General features: G+C 52.2%; 1 protein-coding gene across 1 annotated transcript in view; it reads right to left on the bottom strand.

Moving 5' to 3' along the window:
* Positions 1-212: 212 nt before the first annotated feature.
* Positions 213-19,382, bottom strand: part of SMAD6 (SMAD family member 6) — a 37,597-nt gene continuing 18,427 nt past the window's right edge. The window contains exon 4 of the mRNA XM_040077674.2: positions 213-863. Within this exon, the coding sequence (XP_039933608.1) occupies positions 322-863 (542 nt within the window). The 3' untranslated portion in view covers positions 213-321. The remainder of the gene's footprint in view (positions 864-19,382) is intronic.

The following is a 19,382-nucleotide window of genomic DNA, read 5'->3' as shown; positions in this document are numbered from 1 at the left end:
TTTTTAAAAATCTGTATTGAAAGAATTATATAAGCCAAAGTGCATTTTCTGTTTTTTGTCCATATACACATTGCACCATACATAAATAATTACATTGTAAAAATGACTCCATAATTACAAGTATAATATATATTTTCATATAATATATAAAACTTTATATTAAATCTAGGTAGACGATATTTGGGATAGTCCGTGTCTCTTTTTTTTTTTTTTTTTGTTTTGTTTTTTTTTTTTTTTTTTTTTTTTTTTTTTTTTTTTCCTTTTTTGTGTGTTTTGTGTGTGTGTGTGTTTTGCCGTTCTCCTCTCGCCGGAGGCTGACCGTTACCGGTTGTTGCTGAGTAAGATCTCCAGCCAACAAGGACACGACGTGATGAACTGTCTGGAATAACACGGCCCCCAGCCCTTGGCGAAGCTGATCCGGACGCTGTTGGGGTCGTAGGGCCCGTCTGCATAATCCAGCTCGGCCGTGTGCTGCAGCAGGCAGGACTTCTCGTAGTCAAACACCTTGATGGAGTAGCCCGGCATCACCTTGCGCACGATCAGGGTCCTACAGTTGGGGATGTCCAGTGTCGGGGAGTTGACGAAGATGGGATGCTCGCTGCGGTTGTAGGCCCACACCCCGTCCGGTTCCTTGCTCAGTAAAATCCCGTAGCCGATTTTACTTCGAGTCCTTCTCACAGTCTCGCTCCTGTTGTCCAGGTTTAGCTGTCCGAGGCAGAAGCCGTTTCCTTGAGGTAGGTCGTAGAAGATACTGACAGACTGTTCGTACACTGTGTAGAGGCGGCCCACGCGCGTCCGGTGCTCCCAGTAGGCCACGTTGCACCAATGGCTCCTCTTCACGGCATCGGGCGACGTGCTGGCGTCTGCGGGGAGAGAGAGGGAGTCAGGAGTGCTGGGATCACCTGGGAAACCACGGGGGTGGAGGCTGGGAAACAGCTCCTCCCACCCATCCGCTTTGCTCGGTGAGAACTTGAACGTGTGCTCAACCCAACCCTTGTGTTCAACAAGAACGTCAGGTTCAACCCAAAGATGGTGCTCAACACAAAACCGGTGTTCAACACAAATGTCACATTCTCCTCCAAACTCGTGTTCAACCCAAAGATGGTGCTCAACCCAAAACTTGTGTTCAACACAAATGTCACGCTCTTCCCAAAACTGGTGTTCAACCCAAAGATGGTGCTCAACCCAAAACTTGTGTTCAACACAAATGTCACGCTCTTCCCAAAACTGGTGTTCAACCCAAAGATGGTGCTCAACCCAAAACTTGTGTTCAAGCCAAAACTGGAATTTAACCCAAGGTTCATGCTCAACCCAAAACCTGTGTTCAACACAAACTCCATGTTCGACCCAAGCTTGTATTCAACCCAAAACCTGTGCTCAACCCATAACTTGTGTTCACCACAAACTTCACGTTCAGCCCTCTATTAGCGTTCAACCCAAACTTGTATTGAACCCAAAATCTGTGCTCATCTCAAAAGTTCTGTTTAACCCAAAATGTGTGCTCAACCCAAAGTCCATCTTCAACCCAAAGCTTTTGCTCAACGCAGTTATGTCAAATGTCACCAAGCCTAGCGGCTCAAACCCAGGAGACCCCACAGGGCGCCCATCCTCTCTCTCAGCTCAGCACATCTTCTGTCTCTCCAATTCGATGTCCAACCCTGCATCCAGCAGCTGGGCCCGCGCGTCCTCAGGAATATTTGCCTTCCTCCCACCGGAGTCCGTACGGACGCTGGCCCAGTATCTCGAGGCTGGTGGCCCCCCAGGACGCTGTGCTCCTGCAGCCCCACTTTCCAAGCCCGGTTTGTGCCGGGCTGACCCCAGGGGACGTCCAGGACGTGCCTGGATGAGTGACCCGCCGGGTGTCTCCTCCGTGTAATATTCTCCGACAGCGACGCTGATGTTCCCACAGGGAACATGAAATCTGAGGAAGTGTTTCATGCCAAGGGGGAGTAACTGCTATGAACTATCCACGTCCTTCAAAAAAACCCATTGGAACTCTCTCCAGACAATGAGAAACGTCTCTTCTTTCTAGGAATTACATCCAGGGAAGACAGGAGTGACGCGGGCTGCCAGAAATCTGTTTAATCTATGATGCCTCCAGAATTTATGATGCCTCCAGAAGGAAGACGGGAAAAGAAGGAGCCCCAAAGAGGGCGAATTAACCACTTGCTGAACGTCATTCCTGCTCCTACCGCACCGGTTAGCGGAAAACCGCCGTGGAATTTCCAGCAAGGAGCTCTGCTCCGAGCCGGCCGCGCTCCGTGGCCGGCATTAAGCTCCCTGACAGTCCCTCACGTGCCCGCGGCCTGCTGACCCCGGTGCCTCCGTGCCATCATGTCCCATTAACTCGCCCGCGGGGTGATGCCATTATTTTGCTCCAGAGCCCCCATTGACAAACGGGATTTCAGGCACGGCCCTCCGGCCCCGCTTCTTTTCAGGCTCAAATTACCCCGGAGGGGACCGGGCTCCCCTCCCCATTAACCAGCTTTGAATTAAGCGGCTTTGTTGGAGTTTAACTGGAGTTGTAACTATACAAATTTAGGGGGAGGGGGTGACGGGGCAGGCGGGGGCATTGCTGTGGGCAATGCTCATCAGCCTGAAGCAGCCCCTTCACCCACCACAGCTCACAATTTGGGGGATCACATCAGTCGCTTCCCCTTCATCCACCCCAAGTCACATTTTTGGGGGGTTCACATCAGTTTCTTCCCTTTCACCCACCACAGGTCACATTTTTGGGAGGAGCACATCAGTCTCTTCCCCTTCACCCACCACAGCTCACACTTTTGGGGGAACCACATCAGTCAAGAGAAGGGGAAGACCCCTTCACCCACCACGGGTTACATTTTTTGGGGGCTCACATCAGTTTCTTCCCCTTCACCCACCACAGGTCACATTTCTGGGGACACAATCTCAGTCCATCCCCCTGCCATCAAAAGGGACAAATTCCACTAAACCAGGGTGCCCATCCATCTTCCACAGCATCCAGTTTTCAGTGTCATTTTTCTCCTGGGACATCCTACAGATGCTCCCAATGCCTTTCCAAAGATCTCCACAAACACTGAGCTTTGCTGTTGTCCCACTCAAGTGATCTGGGGGCTCCAGACCCGCTCAGGGCCTTTCATGTGCCGGGGCCGGAGGCTGGTAGCAATTACTGAGCTCTGCATCTGTTTAACCTCCCAACCTCCTCAAAGCCCTCCATGCCCATTAGCTATGTTGGTTTTGTTATTACATTTTTGAGAAACTACTGCTCAGCCCCTGCATTTCCCCTACAGATTAAGGATGGGACGACTTCAAACCTCCGGTGTCCCCAGCAGCTCCATTAATCAGGAGAGCAGTCAGCAATAAACATTTAAATAGGAGTTTCTCATGGTTTATTGCAAATTAATACACAAGGGGGGGGGCAAGTAAAGCCGTAGGAAAACAGCGCCTATCCTACAAAAATATTTTGTTGGAGGTGCCAACAGCCCTGGTGCCATCTCTGCTTTCCAGGAAGTGGGAAATATCTAAACAAAGTCATCCATGAAAACAGGAGAAGAGCTTTTCACACACATCTGAAATTGCTTTATTAGAAGCACTTCCACATAACTTATGGCAGGAATTTCACTCCATCCATGCATGAATTGCATCCCCCTGCCAATGTGCTCCTCATCTCTGTCATCCCACAGCTCCTGCCTGGCAGTGCCAGCTCTGCCAGCTCACAGCACTCCTGGAGATGTCCTGTGCTCCTCCAAACAGCTGAGGACGTGACTTTGAGCTAAGGGCACCTCACAAACTGAGAAGTTTCCTTTCAACCCGCTTTTTCTGGCCAGGGGAGAGGAAAGTCTTTAAAATCCAAAAGAAAGCAGCCCAGAGGGAAGTGAAGCCCTGGAAGGGGACAGTTCAAGGCTCATCTGAGCAGCCCCTGCCTGCAGGAAGCTGTCGCAGGGTCCCTCTCCCGGCGCTCCCCGTGGGTTCCCCTCCCTCCTTTCATCTCCCAGTGCACTCAACCAATTCCTGCAAAGATGAACTCATCCCGCAGCCCTGACATAAAACAAGCACTTCAGCAAGCCCCCAAATCAGGGGGGCCTGTGCTGTGTCTCATCCCCTGCCAAGTATTAGTTTCGCCTCCAGCTATTAGCCACTACCACTCTGCAGAGAGCAGGGGCGGCCGGCACACCACCACCTCCTCCTCTGCCTTTTAAATAAATATTCCACTTTTCCCTCCTCTTTTTTTTTTTTTTTTTCCACACTGCCCTTTATGCACAGACAAGAAAATCCACTTTTTGTTCTGTTTTTTCCCCCCCCACCTCCCACTTCTGCTGGAACAGAGGCGGGCTTGTTAGCGTTCTTTTTGAAGAAAGGAAAATATTTGAGTCCCGCAGTGGTACAGGACGGGTTTTTTAACAACTATCATTGTAAGGGCAGCTACAACTTGTAGCAGCTCCAGAGGGGCTGGCGTCAGGGCTATCTTCTCCATCAAAGCCACCTTCATCCATCAGATGGAGGGGCTGAAACTCTGCCTCGTGTTTACTCCTTCGGCAGCGGTGCCTGGAAGCACATCCCAAAGTGAATGCAAACAGTTGGAGATAAAGGGACAAGATAGGAGAATCGAACCCAGAATTTAACGGGAAAAGGCTCCTGCGTGGCTCAGGCAAAAGGAATCTGGGTCTGGGAATAAATGCAGAGAGCAAACGCTGTAAATCCTCCAGGGGTTAGCAGCACTGCCACTGTCGCTCCCTGCAGAGTGTGGAGGTAAAGAAAATAACTTGAGGTTTGAGATTATTTGTGATTTGACAGCCTTTTTTGCCAGTGAAGTTCAAAGGAGTGCTTTAAAAGAGAAAAGAAAGATGCTTTTTTCCAAAACAAAACGCTGCACAGTCCCACTGCTTGATGTTGCACTTAAAAGCAGGATGGAAAACATGGGCAAATCACGAAACACATGAAATAAAACGGCTCTGATTCACTCTCTGGCTTTTCCAAAGCCACCAAACGTCCTCTCAGCAGGTCAAACAGCTCCCTCAATACACGGCTGCAAGGAAGAGCTTCTCAAAACACGTCTAAGAGGAGCCCATAGGGGAGACCACCACGTGAAAAACAAATCACTGCACTCTCCAGGTGTGACAGGGACTTGAATGCACATCTGGGCAACCTGGAAATGAAGCAGGGTGTTCTGAAGTCCCCCCAGCACAGAGCCCACTCCCCGTTTCCACATCCCCGGTCTCCTGTGTCACAGGGCAGCCTCACACTGTGCTGGCCATGGAGCTCAGTTAAAACATCCTCACTCAACATCTTTCCATTCAGTTTTATTCCACTTTTAGACCCATGCTCAGTCATTTTCCTCCCCTCTGCCCACAGCACAGATCTGTATTCACACTGCCCAACACACAGGAGCAGGGAAGCTGGAAGGTTACAGCCACACGCAGGTCACTGTGAACGAGGTCCAGATAAAAAAAACCCAGCACAAAGAACACACACATTTCCCTAAAATCTATTAACAGTTCGCTGGGGAGCCATCAGTTAAAATAATCCCCCATTAATACCCCTGGAAACAAGCACCGGGGTAAGGAAGGGGTTAAAACTTTCCACAGCAGAAATGGAATTTTTATGGTCTTGCAAAAAAAAAAGAAAAAGAAAAGAAAAAGGAAAAAAAAAAAAAGAAATTAATTGTCAATCTGCCCCAGCAAAGCTCACAACCATTTTCTTTAAGCCAATATACTTAAAATACTTCTGGCCTTACAAGTTTCAGCTGGAATGCATCACCGTGCCCCCCAGAGCCCCCTGCCAGCAGCACCGACCCCGGCACGGCCCCTTCGGCTGGGGAGCGCCTGAGAGCTGTCCCCAGCACGGGGGCCCCTCTGGGGACACAAACCAGCCTCCTCCTGCCTGCCCATCCCCGCTGGGAGCCGTGCGTGGGCCCCGAGGGCGCCTGGGAGGGGTTGGGGACCCTCCTCGGGGTCCCACCCCGTGTATTTAGGGCAACATCCCAATGCCAGCCGGGAACAGGCACAGGAGGCTGGCCAGGAGCTTCTCTCCGTGTGAAAATCCTGCTGAGGACGGGACAGTTCAGTCCTCGTCACTCTCTCCTGCTTGGTGTCTCCAGGGGAGCAGGAAGCTGCTGTGGTGGCAGGACAATGGGCTCCTGAGGGGAAAAGGCAGGTAAGCAGCAGGATGGGCAGCCCTGGTTTTTCTCCTGGATATTCTCCTTAAAGCCCAGCGCCAGCAGAGGATCCTTTAATGTCCCAGGTGTCCTCAAGAAAAGCTTCTCCCTGGATCACAGAGGCCCTGAAAGCGGTCCCCACTGCCCAGCCGATGGCCAAGGGCAGCCAGCTGGACCTTCCTGTGCTGACAGCATCCAACTCTCTCCCAGATTTCTGGTTTACTCCACTGAATGTAAGGATTCAGCCCAGCTCCCACCTCCACTCTAAAACAAGAATGTGATTTGACGCTGTCATCAGTCTGGTGTCACCGCTGTCACCGTGGGGTCCCAGCTCCTCCGGCACGCTCCTCGTGTTGGATGTGGCTGTTGGGCAGCCATGGACACCGGCTCAGCTCATTAATCCCACAGAAACCACGGAAAGACAGCTGAGAGGAGCCCGCCCTACCACCACATCCACCATCCTCCTCCTCTTCCAGCCTTTCCCTCGGAACAGAGCCCTGCTGCTCCCCAGCCTCCTCTGCCAGCAGATTTAATTTGTTAACCCAGGAGATGATTAACTCCGAGGAACACTTGCGCTGGGTTAATTAATTAAATTAGTTCAAAAAAAAAGGGTCTGACGAGCACCAGAGCTGGTGCAAGAGGTGTGTGGAGAGGCCTGGGGGGAAAGGGGGACATTTCCATGGCAGCCCAAGAAACAAAAGCAACACAGGACAAGGAGCCAATGCCAAGAATGAGGATGAAAACAATTTTCTCTGCATAAAAGAAACCACTCTGCAAAATCATCAGCTCATGCTAATTTTTTTTTTTTTTCTTTTTTTTATATCCTTCAAAGCAAAACACATGCCATGTCTAGTTCTGCCCGGAAATTTGGAAGTCATCATCAGTTAGCTTATTTTGAAGCTAAACTCAAGGAGTTTGTTCCTAATGGACCTTCCCTGGCCATTAAATCCACAATCCAGAACATGAGTTTAAGGTATTCGAGCACGGTTTTTCCTCCCAGCTCCCCCCAGTTTTAGAAAGGACTTTTCAGCCTAGGGAGAAAACTGGAAAAACCCAGCTCGGGTATTTTGCACTGACATTTTTATGCGTTCCTCCTAAACGCCAGCGTTTTCAGGGATTTAGGTGATGTTTTCAAAACGTTTTTTGAGTCTCCATTAACCTCAGCTCGCCTTGCTTGGAGTTTTCGGGCACATCCGTGGCTTTTCCAGCCCCTGGGCCGTGCAGGTACCTGCGTTACACCTGGCACGTCCGAGGGAATGCGACAACGTAAATACAGCTTCAAAAGGAGCCCCGAACGTCACCGCCCACCGCTGGCTGCCGCTTCTGAGAGCATCAGACCTGTCATCAACCACAGCCTGGCCGGGACTTCTTCCCTCTTGGAAACCAGCCCTGGATAAACCCAAACCCAGCAAAATCCTGGGGTCGTGCTTGGCATCTCCATGAGCATCCAGCCCTGTGCCCCGACCAGCTGGAAAATGGGGGAGGAAAAACAAGCTGGTGAAAACCACAGGGGAAAGGTTGGGGAAGGGAAGCTCCCAGAGTTTGATTTTCTGTAAAATCTGGAGGTTTGATGAAAATCTTCCCAGCATCATCTGGCTGGGATTGTTTTTTTCTTCAGCTCCGCTCATGGGGGAGATGGTTTGTTCCCAAGTGCCCTCTGCAGCAGAGTGAGGGAAGCGGGGATAAAAATGAGGGGAAAATACCCTTTTTTTCCACTTTTACATGGAGAACTTGCACATTTTCACGTCCTCCACCCAACCATGCGTGCAATCCCTTTTTTTTTTGTTCTCCCAGAGCCTGAAAAACGCTGAGAATCTGGGAGAAATCACCCCATGAATCACCGGATGGCAGAATTCCCTTCCAGCCACCGCTGGGACGTCCAAGGCTCCTTTCCCCACGCCGCTCCCGCCTGGCCCCGCTCCCTCTGCTCATCAACCCGGGGCTGCGATCCCAGCCACGCCAACCACATCCCAATGGGATGGGCGCGGATTGGGACGGCCAAATGGGATCTCCTGGGCTCCCATCCACCTTTGGAAGCCGTTCTGGCTCGGCAGAGGAGCTCCAGGTGCCGTCAGAATCCCCTCGGGGAGCGGGACAATCCGCGCGGCGGCGGGGCCGAGGCTCTGGGAAATGGGATAAATATAAATAATCATGGTTTTCGCTCCCAGAGAAGTTTCGGCTGAGCTCTTCAAAGCCTTTTAAAAGCAGAAACTAATTAGTAGGTCCCTCAGAAGAGAAACAGGAATAACACCCCTTCCCGCCTCCATCGCGCCGCTCGGGAGGAGCACGTTGGGCGCTGGAGCCGAGCCTGGGAATCTCCTCCTCTGGCTGCACCAAACCAAACCAAACCCCGCTGGCTCGCACCAGCACTAATCCTGAATCGGGAACGTTGGAGAAGACCTCCAAGGAAGGGGTTTCTCCCAGGGTGGAGGCGGCGCTGAGGGGCTGGAGCTGTTTTTGAAGGCATGAAGAGGCTGATCCTCCTCATTTTCCACACTTCTTCGGAGCATCAGGGTGTCCCCAGCAGCAGCAGGGCCACTGACCCTGCACTGGCTGCTGTTTATATCCCGTTGTTGGGTACTCCATGGGCACTGAGCTCCTCCTGTCCCGCAAAGGCCAGGCAGCCCATCACCACCTCCTGGCACAGCCCAACCCCAAATGACAGCTCAGCTCCCTCCAGGAACAACCCAAATTTGTCATTTCCAGAGGGGAACGCTCAGCCTCCCCTTCATGAGGCCTTCTTCAGATGTCCCAGCTGATCACAGAAAATCCACTTGCCAAAACACCAGGAAAATGGGAACTTTGGGGTTCGGAGCTCGGACAGGACACAGGACCCTGAGTAGGCTGTGGCTGCAGCAGCTTTTTAGTTTTCTAACCTGAAATGAGCGGAGCTGCCTCCCTGGGGGGAAAACCAAGGCAATACCAAACAAAACACCACCATCAGACGTATTTTGAGAGTATTTTGAGAGCCTGCACCGTGCTCCAGCCCCAGCCATTCCCTCTGGAGCAAGAGCTTCTCCCTGCTCTCACACCTCCATGGGATTTACTCCTGACAACGAGCTGATGGCTTCCAGAGGTGACGTGAGGAGCAGCAAACGGGCTGAAAATCCCAAGGCCACCCTGATTTCTCGGCAGCCACAGCGGCACCTTCGAGGGCAGACCTGTGTCAGCTCCACGCCAACACCACTGCGGGTATCAAGGACTGAGAAAGCTTTAGGAAATCATCCCCGACCTGGGAAAGGACTTGGGACAGAGGAGGCTCCCTGAGGGGGCCACAAGCAGCAGCCCTACAAATATTTTTCTCCATAAAATCTGGGAATGAGCTGCTCTGCTCCTCCTCGGCCGGCCGGGTGTGGGGTCCCGTGCCGGGCAGACACGAGAGCTCAGCTTGGGAACTCTGCCTTTCACCCCAACCCTGTGCCAGAGGGATCATCCCAGACCCCAGACCGGCTGTGGCGCCTCTGTTCCAGCCCAACCCTCTTCCCAAAAGGGCTCCAGCTCCAACCTCCCCATATCTGATAATTCCTCCCCAATAATCCCAAAAAAAGGCGCTTTTTTCCCAGCGCGGTATCGGTGCCCTCACATATATGGGAAGCAGACAGGGGCTGAGAGCGGAATAGGAATTCAGGCTTTGTTCTCCCTGGCCAGAACCCAAGATCCTGCTCCTGATAAAGCTCTCCAGAGCCTCTCTGTCTGCGCAGGCACCTCGAGACGGGAGCCACGGCTGCGGGGCCGCCACCGCGTGTCACGACGCCCACGGCTCCTGCAAGTCCTCGCTCGTGGCGGATTTGCCCGAGTTTTACAGGGAATTAAAGGATTTGGGGTGCCAGCGTGGCCTCAGCAAGGAAACAAATCCCTCCTGTGCGCCGGCCAACCCGGTCACGCTGAAAGGCTGAGCCTGCACGGGGAGATCTCGGGGTTCCTGCCTGATGAGAGGGATTGAAAGCCTTGGGATGGGATTGGGATTGGGGTGAGCAGCCCTGGGAAGGGCCTGGTGCAGGAATGCCGCCAGGGAGAGGTGGAAGGGAGCTCAGGGATGGCTCCTGCCCTCCTCCAGCGTGCCCAGGGTTGCGTGGGCACCCACACACGCCAGATTTTCTGATAGCTGCACCACGCATTGGTGTGTAAACATCTGCTGGGGCCGCCCCAGCCCTCGCTCCAAGCAGGCAGCTCGCTCCACTCCCAACTGCTCGTGGCCAGCATCCACGGGCTCTGACTCCCACTTCAAGCAAAGACTAAACAATGACTTCAGCAACTCGGGATTGAAGCCCCGGGGTCGGTCCCTCACACCCACGGTGAGGATGCCGTGCTGGCACCCCCTGCAAGGCGGCAGGGAAACAGCCCTCGTGCCATCTGTGTGCCACGGAGGGGCCCTTCTGGAAAATCCACAGATCACCAGCTCGGTCCTGCTCACCTGGGACAAGATTGAACATATCTGTCCTTTGAACTGTTACAGCTGTGACTCTAAAACCCTTGAGCCCACAACTGTCACATTTTTATACTCCCTGGAACGGCGCTGTAAAACCTATTAAAGTGCAGACAATCGGCAAGAAAATTGGTGTGAAGCAGGGGTGGGGGACAAAAATCAACATATTTGTATGAAACAACAGTGCAGCCCAGAGAGGCAGACACGTGTGGCCTCTGCAGGTCCCCAGCTTCCAGTGTCCGCTCCCAGGTGACCGAATTCCTGACGCTGTACTTGCCCACGGAGCTTGGAGGTGACTCACACCAATTACCCTCCCTGGCCAAGAAGGACTTGTTTTCATTTCTACAAACCACAGTTTCTTTAAAAAAAAGAGAGGGGGGGAAATAGGAAAATGCCAAAATACACACAGAGAACTCCATGGAATACATCCTGTCCTGCTGCACTAATATGAATCCCAGACAACTCTGGGATATTCTAGGAGAAAAGGATTCATGAGGTATCACAGAATCACAGGATGGTTTGGGTTGGAAGAAACCCTTCAGCTCATCCCATTCCACCCCCTGCCATGGGCAGGGACACGTTCCACCATCCCAGGCTGCTCCAAACCCTGTCCAGCCTGACCTTGGACACTTCCAGGGATCCAGGGGCAGCCACAGCATTTCCGGGAATTCCATCCCAGGGCCTGCCCACCCTCCCAGGGAAGTTTTTCTCCCCAATATCCCATCCATCCCTGCCCTCTGGGAGCGGGAATCCATTCCCTGTGTCCTGTCCCTCCACGCTGTGAGTTATAGCATGGACACAGCCAGTGAAATTTTGGATTAAAAACTCTCCCACCTTTCTAGGACAAGCTCTTGTCTCTGCAGGGAGCTGAATTTTCAAGGTAAAAAATAACCTTTTCAGGATTAGTCTATGCAGGGTGGCTGCAGCTCCTCCTCGAGCTGTTTTGGGGCTGAAAGCAAAGAAACTGCCAGAGCAGCACCAAATAAATGACATTCCCATGGAGAGGAAAACGGGGAGGAGAGGAAGGGGAGCAGGTCGGGCTCTTTGTACATCAAGGCCAGGGAGATTAATGCAGCACGTGAAGGCATCCTAAGGGAAAATGAGCTCAACACTGCACTCCCTCAACTCAGCACTGGAGGAGAAATATCAGATTCCTCCCCTCCCTCCAGGGAAATCCGTCCTGAAAAAGAAAAGTAAGGGATACTGGGGGAAACACCAGGCACTACACATTAAAAAGGCAGCTTGTCACCAGCCTAAACCAGACCCATTTTTTTCCCCCCCTCATTCCACATATATCACACATACAAAGAATCCACGTGGATGCAGAGAATCCCCCTGCAAAACCCCCGAAGAATAACTGGTTGTAAAACCAGGGGGGGATACTTTTCCAGAAATACATTCACAAAGCTCCAATGAGCAACACAAATTCTCACTTTGGGTAGTTTTGGCCCATTTTTGCAGCATTTCACGCTGTTTCTGATGGGGTTGTGGATGATGTGGGAGCCTCGTCGTTCAAGCCCACTCTTACACGGTTCAAACAGATATTGGTGTTATAAATATTGGTGTTATAAACTAGAGTTCTGCACTAGAATCTTTAAATTGTTAAAAATAGGAAAGAAACTGCACAGTTCACATATTTTATAAAGCTGGGTTAAATCAACATCTGCAAAAAATATCTCCCTTAAACGAAATAGCAGGATTTCATTAAGTAAATTGCAAGTTGGCAAAAATTCTGAAAGAAAGGGAAAAAGCCACAGCCAGCCCTGTAATTTAAACCTTATTTTAACTGTGACAGGATGGCTGTGAGAGGCTGCATTTCCAAAGGAAAAAATAAAATAAAGTTTAAAAAAAGTACCTGTTCCCCCTGTACCTCACCTCAGTGTCTGCAGTCGTTACTCGGAGTTTTTCCACAGGGAGATTGAAGAGGGAGCAGGACACGCTCTGCATCCTCTGTGTCAGACCTAAAATTCAGGATTCTCCACCACAGGAGCACCTGGATGCTGGGTGAGGCTGTCCATAAATCCCTCACAGGGCTCAGGGACAGCCCAGAGAGGCTGCAGCCCCCTTTTCCCTGGAAGCTGAGCAGCTGAAATCCGGGATGAGACGGCTCTGGAGCCGAGAGCCAGCTCGGTCTGGGTGACATTTCATCACCTGGAGTGTTTTAAACTCCCCTGCACGAGCCTAGCACCCACCCCATCCCCTCCGTGGGTGCCACAGGAGTGGCAGGAATTGGGCTCCTGGCTTGTGGACCCCAAAGAAAGCCCTGGAGGCACAGGGATGTGCAGCGCTCACCCTGGGCAGCTCTTCGGGGCTCCCCCCTGTTTTTGGGTGGTCGTGGCCCCGTTTTCCCGAACGGAGGGCGTAGTTTTGGGGCGAAGCTCAGCCCTGGGGGCAGGCAGGGAGTTTCCAGGCGCTTTTCCCAACCTGCTGAGAGCTTTCCCTGCCCGGGGTGACTCAGGCAGGCTGGGCTGGGCTGCGTGGGGAAGCCGAGCTCTTCCCACAGCCCCGGCCAAGGGCGCTGCAGGAGCCATCGCTGCGGGAGCAGGGACAGGGACGGGACAGCCCGAGGGCACCGTTCTGGGGCCACCTCCTCCAGGGCAACACCCAGATCTGAGCTCCAGAACTCCAGTAACTGCGATTTCCCACCCAGGGGAATCACCTGGAAGCAGCACTCGGGGATCAGTAGAACCCTCCCCCCCCAAGTCTGGCACGCACTGGAGCTGTTTGCTTTGAGAAGAATTGCAAAACCTCAAAACAAAACGTGAAGAGAGCGGCTCTGATCTGCAAACTTGGAGCTGAAGAGGAGCCCTCTCACAAAAAGGCCAATTATTTGCTTACAAGGTTTTGGCTCCGCTGTTTTTCCTGGCACTTACGCCACCGGAGTTATTTTGAAGGGCTGTTTGCTTCAGGAGGAGCCGAGCAAACAGCAATCCCATTTCCTTTCGGATCTAAACATCCGTTTGCCGTGCGAGCGGGAGGAAAAAAAAAAACCCAACCCCGAGTTGCCTCAGGAAGCACCAGGAAAGGGGAGGTGGGTGCTGGTGGGGAGGGGAGCGCAGCACCCAGCCCTGCCACCCAAGGGGCTCCCCATTCCCTGCTGGCCTGAAATGAGAGGGAATGGTCATCCAGAGGGTCTGGGATGCTCTCCTTGAAGCAGAGCAAGCAACGGTTGGAGCCTCCCACCTTCCTCAAACACATCCATGGGGGTCAGACTTGATGATCTTCCCACCCAAACCAGCCTGGGATTCGGCTCTTGCAGTGGGGATGGAGCAGCTCCGTGAGGGGGGAATTCCAGGCAATTTCACAGCCTGGTGCTGCATGAAGCGAGAAATAAAAGCTGCACGGGCCCCTCGCAGCTCCCTGGAGATGCAGCATGGCTGGAGCCTTGCAAAAGGAAATTCAGGAGCAGAAGAAAGGTGGGGGAAGAGCAAGGCAAAGGAGGATGTGGAGCTGCTGGAGCAGTTCCAGAGGGGGCCACGGAGATGCTCCAAGGGAGCCACTCTGGAGCCAGGCTGGGAGAGCTGGGAATGTTCACCTGGAGACGGGAAGGCTCCAGGGAGAGCTCCGAGCCCCTGGCAGGGCCTAAAGGAGCTCCAGGAGGAGCTGGAGCGGCACTGGGGACAAGGGATGGAGGGACAGCACACAGGGAATGGCTTCCAGTGCCAGAGGGCAGGGATGGATGGGAGACTGGGGAGGAATCCTCCCAGCCACGCTTTCCACCCTTCAGTGAGCAAAGGGCCAGCTCGCCGGCATGTTCCTAAATTTCCTGGCTTTTGAGGATACAAGCCAGGTCATTAACATTATTTATAAGTTCCTGTGTATGAGTTTCCATTTGTTTGCCTGCTTAAAACCAGTTAGGTGGAAAAAAAAAAAAGCAAAAAAAAGGCAGCAACTCCTGGAGGTCAGACAGTTAAAAAACCCTCACATCCATGGTCTGATGGACCCAAAGGATCAGCAGCTCCTTTAGAGGCACAACTGTTTCCTTAAATGCTTATTGTGTAAATATTTAAGCTACTTTATAAAACTTTTACAATGTACTTAGGAAGCATAAATCTCCCCGGCGGAGCACCGGCCGCGCACGCTCGGGGAACGCAGACAGGGACATTCCCGACGCTGAACGCTGCACCCAAGGGGCCCTGAGGTCACAATCTCAGGAAAACCATTGCCGAGCTCATCCCCTCGGCTCCCCCGAAAGGGAGCGCGGTTACGTGCCCCGAGTCATTGCTGCGGGGTGACTTCAGCGCGGCCGCCTCCGAGAACAATCGCGCGCTGCCGGCTGCCGCGGCGCCCTCGCGTTCCTCCTCTTCAGAGTGCGGCTCTTACGCTCAGAAAAATGATGTAACTCAAAAACGATCCGCGAACGCTCGTCCGTTTTAAGGATGAAATGTTGGGGTTTTGGTTTTTTTTTTTTTGGGTTTTTTCTCCTCAGTGCCTGTGGAAGGTTTGATGTCAAGCCCGGCTCATCGGAGCCCGCTCCAGCATCCCTCACCAGTCCAAGACTGCGACCAAACCGGCGCCACCCACCCACCCCAGCCTCTCTCGTGGTGCTTTTTGGGGAGATGAACTTCCCAGAGGCGAATATTCCCTTGCACTGGGGGAAAAAAGCCCCATGTGCTGAGGGACACATCTGTATCCAGGCTGGTTTCCATAGGGAAACCCTGCAGCTTTATGGGATTTGCTTGGACACAGCACTCATCACCGCTCCAACTCTTCGAATAAATGAGGCCTTATTGAACATAGGAAATAACACGTTTAGGATTTTTTTTCTCTCCCCAAAACAGCTCCTCTACAGTTAATTTAGGTGTGTTTGAGGCAACAACAACAAAAGGAATCAGGGAACTGGAAGTTTATTCCCTTTGCAAAGCACAGCTTGCTGTTGTATATGATGAAGTACGTAGAAAGTCTGGGAAAAACTTGGACGGGAGTTCAAACGCTGATGTTTTAAAGATGAAAGCGTGTTCTTCGATTAAATGTTTAAATAAAGTTTTCTGGTACTAAATCATTTAAACATTTTCACATTCCTTACGTTTCTAGAAGCGCTTTTGGCTTTTATTTATTGTCATAACCCACCGCCCTCAGCAAGCCACCAGGGCCACTTGAGGCAACCTGTTTTCCAAAGGGAAAGTTCTTTCAGGATGGCAAAAAAATCAGGAAAAACAGAGGAGCCTGAGTCTTATTCTCCACCCCCCATTTATTCTCCAACCCCCATCATATTTTCCTCTTTTTTTTTTTACAAATAAATCTTCCCATGCTGCACATGGGCACAGCTCCAAATATTGACCAGAAATTCAAAGTAACTCCACTGACTTTCACCGTGGTTGTATTTAGACAGCTGAAAATCAACAGAAACTGGCCGGGGGGTTCGAATTGTCTTTTTCAGCAGCTCTTGGGCCGTTCCAGGGTGCTGTCAGTGATGAAGTCAGAATTGCTCACGAAGCATGGCTCTGCCATCAGTGCCTCAAACAGCCCCAAAAAGAGGAAAACCTGAAGTCCTTGAGCTTTTTGGGAAGGTACAACTCATGCAACCACCAAGCCCAACGCTCCAGCCCACAACGCAAGGGAGCTCTGACCTGGCCTCTCCCAGCTCTGCCACAGAGCTTCGAGGAACTGCAGAGAGATCCAGGAAAAACGGGGATAAACCTGCCATGACTCCACGAAGAGTGGAAATGCTGGCGAGGTTCTTACTGCGGGACAACGCAGCAGTAGCAGAGGAACGAAAATCTGAATTTCTCCCAAGACAGAGCTGGATAAACAAAACGTGGTTTCCAAAGCCAGAAGATAACCGGGCTCGGTCACCCAGCGCGCTGCGGCCGGCCCCGGTGTCCTTATTTCCTTGTAAATCCATCATTAAGGAATAAAAAACAACAGTCCAGGCTCGAGGGGACAAGGATGAGTCCCGGGTCCTGCTCGGCGCCCCGGGATCCCTGATGGTTCCATCCCTGCTGCTCTCCACTGAACCTCTCCCCAGGAGCTCCCAGGGCTGTTTGCTTAACACGGCCTGGGATAAAACTCCCTATTTGTTTTGGCACCGCTCGCTCCGAAGGCCCTAAAACCCAAATAAAGTCCGTTCCCCCTCTGTGTGCATCCCCAGCTATTGACACTGCTCGGGACCAATTTGCAAATCCAAACAAACGAGGCCGTTGCGTAATGGGGCTGGAAAAACAATCAGGAAGGGGCTGGGGGTGTGCTCGCAGGTTCCTGCGGGGAGGGAGGGCTGGAAGGGCCGGCAGCGCAGGCCAAGATTACAAAAAATTCGACTTTTACTCTGATAACAACAGAGTTATTTTCTGCCCATGACATCACGCTCCCAACCCGGCCACGAAGCAGCGGAGATGGTGCTGGTGGAAGTCACCGAGGACTTTGCTGGTTGTGCCAGTGGCCAACATCCCACAGTTCCCTCTTTTAAAAATAGCGATTTTTTTTTTTTTTCCTTCTCAAGTGCCTCACAACCACCCAAATCCTTTCTGCTGGCTCAGCTGATCCAAGGGTAAATCACAGCATCCCAAATCCATGTGAACAAGGCCAGACCCTCCCACCTGCACTCCCCAGCAGGGAATGATGGGGGCACAACTTATCTGCCCTGTTTTAGCCCTGTTCTGTAGAGAGATGAATTGTGCCCTTCAAGTTGATCTTTCTCCCTGTTGGCTGCAGTGAAGTATCTAAAAAAACCCACCTCAGACATGAACATCTGTGTTAATCTGAGACTAAGTGCGAGAATTGCTACCCAAACACCATCAAAATGCTCCAAAACATTATTGGGCCTTTAATCACATGCACAAGCAACATCTCACCGAGGGAATTCGAATCTTAAGGGTAATGTGTCGTTGCCTGGATGATCCTGGATGGGAAATGGAGCTGGAAATGGACTGTGAGAATAAATACATGAGTGTATTTTACCTGCACACACAGAATTGATGCACAGGTGGTGGCAGTAAGCTACACCTACACAACTGAAGGATGCCAGGGGCTGGAAAAGCACCACGCTGTGTTAAGTTAAAACTCTTATTTCATGAGCACATTATTTCAGAGCCAAAGGTTAAAACTAAGAGCTGCCACAAACTTCTCCTGCAGTTTGAAGGACCCTGTGATGGCCCAGCCCAGAGCCCCATCCCAGCCACCACAGGGGCTCTGCTCAGCAGGAAAAGGGTCTCCTTTCAATGAAAGGGAGAAGGCAGAGCAACAACTCTGTTTTATCCCTGTTGCTATGAAATGCCTACAAAAAGGAGTCCTGCTTGTGCCCTCCCTTCGGCACATCCCTGTCCCGCTCCTCCTGGCAGCCCTGGCCCAGCCAGAGCCCGGCCCTGGCCAAACTCACCTTGTTTCAGGTTTCCTGACAAGCCCCCAAACATAAATACCTCCCTAATTCTGCTGGGGAAGCTCAGCCAAGTTTCTGGCAGGGTTGTGCTTGAGATTGAAACAAGGAGGGGGGGAAAAAAAACCCACAGTGGTTTTGACCCAAAACCAAGACTCGCCCCCTAAAGTTGGCAGTTCCCACTGATTTTTATTTTGACTCAAAACTCAGGGCTCCAACACCCCGCTTGGGGAAGGGAGATTTTCAGAGCCCTGCAGGACACCCAGCTCCCTGCCTGACACTGGATATCTTGATGGAAGTGTGCTGCAGAGGAAATCCCAGCTTTCACTGCAGCAGAAACCCCAAAACACGGGAGGCTGCTCCTAAGCCCTCCCTGCAAATCCCCATCCATGCCCAGAGCCCAGCTCTCTCGGAGGCTGCACACAAATATAGCTGCAGGCATCTTTCTGAGGGCTGAGTTTAAAAGCAGGATGTTTGGCTGAGCTGCTCTTCCCTCAAATAAACACCCACGACCTCACTCAAACAGAGAGGCACCGCTCTGGGAGCGCCCGAGTCGCTGCATTTCCACACAGCCAGCCTCGATTTCCCCCCTGGCTGTGGGAGTGCCACCAGGCTGGGTGGCACCTGGGGAAGGCAGGCATGGCCACAGCTCTCCAAGGGCCACGCTGGAATTCCAGCACCTGCAGGGAAGCATTTTCTCATCCCCTCCTTCTCACAGACCCGCTGGGCTGAGTTAGGCAGAAAAACCCCGTTTCGGAAGCTCTGAAATGCTGAATTGGTGAGAATTTCTTTCTGCATCACAGCTCAGGGAATGAATCCAAGGTATCCAAAGCTGATGCTCCCAGTCTGGGAGTGGATCTGCATCCAGCACTCACTGTTGCCCCTGTGGTTTGGAGACCACCAAACCTCCAGTGTGTACAACTGCACCACTCACAGCAGGAGCCAGTCTCATCCCTGTGCCACCACTCAATCCAGGATAAGGACACAGCACTCTGGAAGAACATTTCTGCTGCCTGCTCTTCGTACGCCCTACCCACTGCTTCAGTTTATTCGTGTGACACGAGCATTAAGCACAATTTTAAAGGAGAAACGAGGAATAAAAGCTCCAAGGTAAGGCAGTGCTGTTTCCCTCAGAAACACTCCTTCCCTTTGTTAAACCAACCCTCACCACTGTCCTGGGGCACTGAAGGCTGGGTGTGAGGAGTCTGGTACTCACTGCAGCTGGCACACGTGAGCTGTTAATGCCTGAACCACTTTGAGTCGCTCGGAAGCACCCCCTGAATCCCCAAAACCTCCCTGGGTGTTTGGACAGGAAAACACGACTCCAAATCCCAGTGGCTGCTTCCTGTGCTCAACACACACCAAACACACACCCCAGGGACCTGCACCGAGGCAGCCTGAGCCACGGACGAGCCCGAGGAACAAATGAAGCCATGTTTGAACAACCTCTGATCCAAGCAAGGCTGTGCTGGGATGGCTGGGGGCGGCTGGGAGCTGGGAAAGCCGCG

The sequence above is a fragment of the Hirundo rustica genome, chromosome 13 (assembly GCF_015227805.2).
Source record: "Hirundo rustica isolate bHirRus1 chromosome 13, bHirRus1.pri.v3, whole genome shotgun sequence".
Classification (NCBI taxonomy): Eukaryota; Metazoa; Chordata; class Aves; order Passeriformes; family Hirundinidae; genus Hirundo; species Hirundo rustica.
Note: the sequence above shows the minus strand (reverse complement) of the source record. Positions and strands in the feature narration are given on the sequence as shown.